General features: G+C 37.0%; 1 protein-coding gene across 3 annotated transcripts; it reads right to left on the reverse strand.

Moving 5' to 3' along the window:
• Positions 1-601: 601 nt before the first annotated feature.
• Positions 602-7,140, reverse strand: LOC113462485 (ubiquitin-like protein ATG12). Of its 3 annotated transcripts, XM_039131502.1 has the most exons (6): positions 6,858-7,140; positions 6,672-6,730; positions 3,348-3,416; positions 3,199-3,261; positions 2,940-3,017; positions 602-913 (listed from the first exon to the last, which is right to left on the reverse strand). In XM_039131502.1, exons 1-5 carry the CDS (start codon positions 6,889-6,891, stop codon positions 2,961-2,963), a joined length of 282 nt encoding a protein of 93 aa, XP_038987430.1. In that variant the 5' UTR covers positions 6,892-7,140; the 3' UTR covers positions 602-913; positions 2,940-2,960. The 3 variants fall into 3 exon arrangements, with proteins under 3 accessions (XP_038987430.1, XP_038987429.1, XP_038987431.1); XM_039131501.1 differs by lacking the exon at positions 2,940-3,017 and having other exon boundaries at positions 6,858-7,138; XM_039131503.1 differs by lacking the exons at positions 2,940-3,017; positions 3,199-3,261; positions 3,348-3,416.

The raw sequence follows: 7,140 nt of genomic DNA on the forward strand, positions 1-7,140 counted from the left end.
AAAAATTGCTATTAAAGCTTCCCCATTGGGAAGTTTTGTTCATTTCATGCGGTGATATGCAACCCATTGATAACCTGAACCACATTTGATAATGGTGATCATGTGATGGTGCTACTTTTCTAACATATCATGGATTGATCTTTAAAGCATCATGGCAAAAGGAAACAAGCTTGACACAGTGGCATCCATCTGAATGGATTAAAGCACCAAATAATAACTGATAGAGTCTATCTAGTAGTGATGGAAGGAAGTGAGATATAGCTGTTGCAAGTCAAAAACAATGCTTGAAGAACAGTTTAAGCACATGATTGAGAACTTTCACAAAGAAGATGTTTTCGAAGTCATTACTAGTTAAACTACAACATTATATGCTTGACCCAACATAAACTATACAAAGTTAGACATGAGATTGATGCTTCCAGTGGGACTCTAAAAGGGCTTCCAAGTGCACCCATGTTTCTCCAAATATAGCTGAGTGGCAGATGTACCAAATATAGCATTATCGATTTCTTAAGGCTCTAGATAAAAATCAGTCAGTGCAGCAACATTAGCAATATTCTCAAGAAATAACCTATAAGCCATAATAACCGACCCAAAAAGGTAAAAAAAAAGGAATATTATTGCATAGAAAAAATGGTGCCTTTTCAACCTTGATTCCCATAAAGAAACAACACTTGAAAGCAGCACAACTTATATTTGTCACAAAGTGGCAACTCTGTCATCATTCATCTGATGCCAAGAAATACTTTACAATCATGAACCCAAAATTAAAAAAAAAAAAAAAAAAACAGAGCTTATCTTTCCCTGTGCAAGTAGCCAGAAATCCAGCTTGAAGACCACTGTGCATTTGCTCTTAGCCCCATGCCATGGAGGACGCATAGTTGACCACCAGCTTCCCATCAAACCCAAAATTCTGTTGTTTTAAGGAGAGGTTAATGTTAGAGCAAACCCCAAAACTTCACATAAAAAAATCAATAAGATTTATATAATTCCAATTTAAATATGGCCAGTGAAACTTATCAAGAGTTTCTAAAAAGGCTCAATTCCATCAAGACTAAGAAGGAAGAGATGAATTAGCAGAGTAAGAGCCTTAAATAGTTAAACCTTTACGGTGTTTCCTCATAATCTGATAATCAAACAGATCCATAACAGAATTCTAACTTAAATGTTTGATCCAAGCTCCACAAATCACGACATATATGGTATACATTACCTAATGGTGGAATCTTTAGGTTGACTATTGCCTAACTTTTTCTTATGGCTTCATGTATGCAAAATGATGCAAATCCAGCTGAAATATAGTGAAAAAAAAAGCTGAAATATAGTGAAAAGAGGGGTTATATTTTTGGTGTCCATTCACAATAAAAGCAAACACATGCAGAGTCCCTAATTTTACATGGATACATCAAAAAAAAGCTTCCTTAGAATAAAAAAATTTTAAAAAAAATCCCGAAACACTAAAGCAAGAGATGTGATACCAATACCAGGTGCCCTACAAGCTAGGCCAGTAAGGATGTGATACTGGTATAACAGCCAATATAATGTGAAACATGCTTAAATATTTTTTTTTTTTGAAAAAAAATAAAAGATCAGTATACTTTTGTTTTAGAAGGAGAAGAAGAAGAAGAATTCCATTTTCTTCAGGTGGTTCATGACTAATTATAGTTAAATTCTATTTGCATTACAAACTTCTAAAATTAATAATCTTTAAAGTTTCTTAAACTAAATGCTAACAAGAATGATTCCTCAAAGTCAAAACAAATGAAAATTTCAACCATGACCAAGAGGTAACATTCCTACTATCATTACAGCAGTCACGATGTCTGCTAGTCTAAACCTATGGAAGACTGCATAAACCTGAACTTTGATTGCTATGGAGAGTTCTGTTTGCATATCATTCTCCCTTGTAACCAGAAACCTCATATGGAGAGGTTAAGCAGTGCTCGTGCAGGTATTGACCATTGTGGGTCCTTAGGCATCCAAATCCAAAGATTTGGCTTGAGATAAATGCAGACAGTTGTGTCGACTGGATTAATAGATCTATTAAAGCAGTGTAGGAGCCTGAATGTTTGTTATTGCATATATGAGTTCTCACATAAAGGCTGATGGAACTAAAAGTTAGTCACACTTTAAGGAGGGATACAGAGCAGCTGATTTGTCTGCCCCATGCCACCGATCAGGCATAATTAACTTCTCATTGACACTGAAATTCTGCTAACCCAACTAGTAGGTGCATTGGCATTTCTTACATGAATAAATATTACAAACGCACAGTGTAGACTTGCAAGAAAATTTCCCCAGAAAACCTAAAAGGTGTGATTTCATTCCCTATCTTTTCAATGTTGCATGGATGATGAAGTCAGCAACTACATTGAACCCCATCATCTCCTCCCCCCTCCGCCCCACACCAAAAAAAAAGAAAGGAAAAAGTCATTATCTGCAATTATCTAATTCACTGGTAAGATATAGTACTAAATATTGATTGTCTTGGTCATCTAATACGGAAAATCTGAGTGGTGGTGCTTTTATCTCACTTGTATGCTGTTCAGTGGATGAATCGTTAAGAAGAGATTTATGTATGTAGACATTATGGTTTACCTGAAGGGCTTATAAATATGCTCCCCATTTATTAGATAAACACATCCTGAGATATCCCTCTCCCTTCAAATTTAAGAAAAGCAAAAAGGAAGGGAATCCATCTCACAATCAGAATACAATGATCAAGCTTCCCTCTACCAATTACTAATTTGGAGTGAATTTGGTTGCTTGGACAACCACAGACACAATTCGAACATTGGCATTCTATATGGTAGTAAAACGATAAATGATAAATAAAAAGAACTATGGAGGTAGACAGATAGAGGCTTTGGATTTGATCCTACCAAGGAATAATATAAGATTAGCGTGATAGACAGGTACAGGGGTACACCATACCATACCTGTGGAGGCATGGGAGCACATCATACCACACCATGCTGGTAAGGTACAGCACCTGATACCAAGACTTTAAAACCTTCCTACAATTGTGCAAAATTGAATCTTCGTACATTTACCTTGTTAAAAAGTAGAAAATACTACAATACAAGCATGACTAGACAGATAAAAAATGTGGAATTGCAAATATGGTTTGCCACAGACACCAAAATAGTTCCATGGAAACGAACCACAGAATAATGATTAGATAAGAAGAAGGCTTACGTTGTATAGATCAATCACCAATTCATCGGGATTTGGTGAAAATGCACTATTGACATAAACAAACTGTTGAGCAAACAACTAGCCATCAGTAATTATGCATCTAAATACTATATTAAGATACTTGGTATTTTCTGAGATAGAGTGCATACTAATGTATCTCTATGAAGCTGACGACGAAGAAATTCAATGACCTTAGAGAATTTGTCATTCCCAGAAATCTGCCAGCAAAAGAATTAGTCAGTTTAATCACACACACTATTTCGAGTGGTCTTAAAGTTGCAACATCTGCTAGCAAGGCAAAAGATGCAAGTTGTGGTATAACATAATGAAATATCATTGGATGAACTGTAAAAGACCCATCATATTTCAGTTGGATTTATAAACCCAATCTCAACCCATGTAAATCCCTAATAATTCAATATGGCTTTGATACACTTCCTTAATACCCACCAAATAACCTCTTGTTGGACTATACCAAATGCTTTCTCCAAGTAAACCCAAAAAAAATGAGAGAAGGATAGCTTTACTCTGCTTTCTGTATTTTCCATTAAATGTCTGGTCAAAAAAATAATCTTGATGGTTAGTCTTCCTAGAATATTGCTATGTTAGTTTCCAAAGAATCATCGCTGACCTTAAACTTTATTCTATTACCTGACTTGTAACTTCATGGTGTGGCTCAAAAGTTTTTCTATAAAAGCCAATGCAATTTGCCATATCATAGTTCATATATCACTATTATTTTGATATATGTATTAAATACTTCTCCAGTTACTAGGCATTTCCTGAATTTCAAGATTTTACGAATAAAACTGATTAGCCAATTCAACCTAGCTTCTGTTGTAATCTGTTGATAAAAATACAGACTGAAGAATAAATGATGTTACCTACAGCAAAAATATGTTCAAAGCACTACTAATTTGACATTAGCATTACCTTGAGGATTGTTGTCGATATCCAATTATATGGTCCTTCAAGGCCTTGCCTCGGTTAATACAACTCATCTGTTGACTTACTTAGCTGAACTGATATAGCGACAATAAGCACTGATCAAAGCATTACTCCTGCAGGCAGTTTCCTAAATCTCTCTAATATCTGCATATAACTTCCTAGCGGCACCAGACCACAAATTCTCTAACTATACTTCTTATAAATAGTATTCCTTACAAGAATGACAATCTACATGGTCTAGGAGCCTTTACAAGAAGAAAGGAGGAAGAGAGAAGCTTCGCTTTCCTTTTAATCCAAAATAGAATGTCTTGTCTTCAACTCAATTCCATTCAAGATATGCACCAATTAAACGGACAAGGGGAAAAAAAAGAATTTATCCTGTCTTCTTTCTAGAAACCAAGATCAATCATCTGAATTAATAAGAACAGCATAATCATGGACACCGCTACCTAGTGCAATGTCACACAACCCTCGCACCTTAATAGCCAGAACATTCTACCTAGGGTGATGCACTTGCTTCAGAATCTTCTCAGAATTTCCAAGTGAGCCTACTCCCTAAGCACTTTCTTACTTCAAATGTTTCTAAAATGTCCACTTCCCTGCCTGCACCTGCACCCACTCCTGATTCTGGTAACCAAGCCTCATACAGCTACCTTTATAATATCTCTTTTTCTTTTCCCTTTTTTTTCGAGAAAGAGGCTCCTCTATAATATCTCAAAGCCATTTCACTTAGTCTTCAACTAGACACACATGCCTCACCTTGCAAAACAAACCCAAAACTAAAATCCTTGGCAAAAACATATATCCACCACTATTACGCAAACATATTTTATTTAAATGGTTACACAGTTATTGCTCCCTATTACTCAATTTCTGGTTTCTTCAACAGAAGCAACTCATAAGTTAAATTTTACTTTCTAGAAACTAACCTAGGACTTTTTCTAAATTCTTACAATTACAACATATTTACTTTTTTTTTTTAAAAAAAGAATATTCTGCCTTCTTCTTTTTCTTCACCAAAGAAAATCTCCATCCCAACCCTTGTCACACTATACTTACTTTGATTGACATGAAAAAATATATTAAGCTTTTTGTTCTTTTCTGCTTTTTTTTTATGGCGATAGTTTTTTTGTATGCATGGTGGGTGGGAGGGAGATAAAAAGTGTAAGAAGTCACATAGAAATTAAGAATCTCTCTTTTTTTTCCCTACTAAAATGAACTCAATAAGCCATATATCTAAAGACCCTATTAACAATCAATTTCATATGCTCAAGAGAACTGAATGGCCTACAAAACCTAGCAAAGTCTGCATAGTTCTTTCTAGAGATGCTTTCTGCAGCTCCTTATGAGAATTCAACGCCTTAGCATGTAACCTGATGAAAAAGTGCAACTTCACTGGAAGTAACAAGAATTCTCCACCTATTACCTCTACTTTAATTTCTCCCACTTCCACAAATGTCCACAAGAAGTTCTTTAAGGAAAGAAATCCAGCAATTTCACACATCGTTTCTAGTGGACAACCCTAACTTCTCCCTTCACTTCATAGATCCCTCCAAAAGCTCTCCTTCACTATGAGCTACATGGTCTCATCCTCCATTTTCAAGTCCATCTACTTCATCTCTTCCACCACTTCCAATCTATATATGAATGGTACTCTTCTTGAGTCTATGAAAATAACCACTCTATTTAACAACAAGAATTCTATGCCTATAAACTTCATATATTAGATGCATATCATCTCCTCAAGAATTCCACACCTATCAATATCCCTTCAAAATTCATCAACATCATCCCACACTTGTCAAATCTACAACCTTATCATGAAAGGGTACCTCATTTGGCAAGTATTCAAGCACTCTCACTTTTGACAAACCAAATTTTGGACTGTGCCAGACACTTGGGACACTTCATGACACTCCTTGACACCTCAATTCATCAAACCAAGTTGTCATCCTCATTACATACGTAATTTTGACACTACTGCATAAAAGCTGCCAAGTCCAACATGACATTTAGCAAAGGTTTTATCAGTTTTGCAAACTTAGAACAGTTAATTCCAGCTAACTATTCATTATATGCATAAATCAACACATATTTGCAAACACATCTACATCATATAGAAGCATCAACATGCTGGATATCTTAAGGTTGCCATACCAGGTTCAAGAGTTCCATGCCATGCGGTCATCTAGTCAACCAAAATCTCCCAAATTAAGATGCAATAATAATATATTACCAAAGAAAGCGAATATCAAGCTTAACAATGGTTATTCTCTTATAGCAACTGGCTCAACCTTTACTTTTCCCTTTCCTATCTAAATCCGGAAAGAATTTTTAATTAATTACCATTAAATATGCCTTCTTTTGCACCTTTCCAGCAGAAAGAAAAAAACAAGGAAAAGACAGAGAGAGAGAGAGAGAGAGAGAGAGAGAGAGAGAAGATGAGGATGTAGAATGTTCAATAATTGTTTCAAGGAAAGCCAGAAAGATTAAGAGGTTATAATGGAAAGAGAAGAGATTGGTACCTTAAATTTGGCTTGCTTGAGTATCGGAGCATCGCCGGTCGCTCTCAGGTGAACTACAACTGCACGCAGTAGGAGAAGGTCAGAAACTACGATCACAGAGAGAGAGGGGTACAAATTAAAAAAAAAGGAGGAGAAGAAATCGTAACCCTAGAAGCTTAGAAGACGGGTCCTCTTCCTTGGCTTTACCTTTCCGGTCGGAAGTCGGCGATTCTGCGGCCATGATCGAATGGCGCCGGAGATGGGCTTGAAATCGGTCTCGGCGGCGGGGGTGGCGAAGCGGGGCGCGGACGGGGGTGGCTGAGCGGCCGAGGGCCTCGTCCGACGGCCCTGACTCAAACACCAGGTAGTGCTCAAGGCCGGCGGATGGAGCCCGTCGGAGGGAAGAGAGCCTTGGGAATGGGGCTCGCCCGGAGCCGGAGGGGAGAGGGGGTTCGGGATTTAGACGTCAAAGAGGAACACGGAAGAGTCG

The sequence above is a fragment of the Phoenix dactylifera genome, chromosome 11 (assembly GCF_009389715.1).
Source record: "Phoenix dactylifera cultivar Barhee BC4 chromosome 11, palm_55x_up_171113_PBpolish2nd_filt_p, whole genome shotgun sequence".
Taxonomy (NCBI): domain Eukaryota; kingdom Viridiplantae; phylum Streptophyta; class Magnoliopsida; order Arecales; family Arecaceae; genus Phoenix; species Phoenix dactylifera.

Bases quoted from the DNA above. Each gene is read 5' to 3' on its own strand.
- LOC113462485 (XM_039131501.1), bottom strand. From the start codon at position 6,891: ATGGCCGCAGAATCGCCGACTTCCGACCGGAAAG. The intron at 6,731-6,857 runs GTAAAGCCAAGG...TACTGCGTGCAG, and splicing joins GCCGACTTCCGACCGGAAAG to TTGTAGTTCACCTGAGAGCG. The intron at 3,417-6,671 runs GTACCAATCTCT...TTTTGCTGGCAG, and splicing joins TCAAGCAAGCCAAATTTAAG to ATTTCTGGGAATGACAAATT.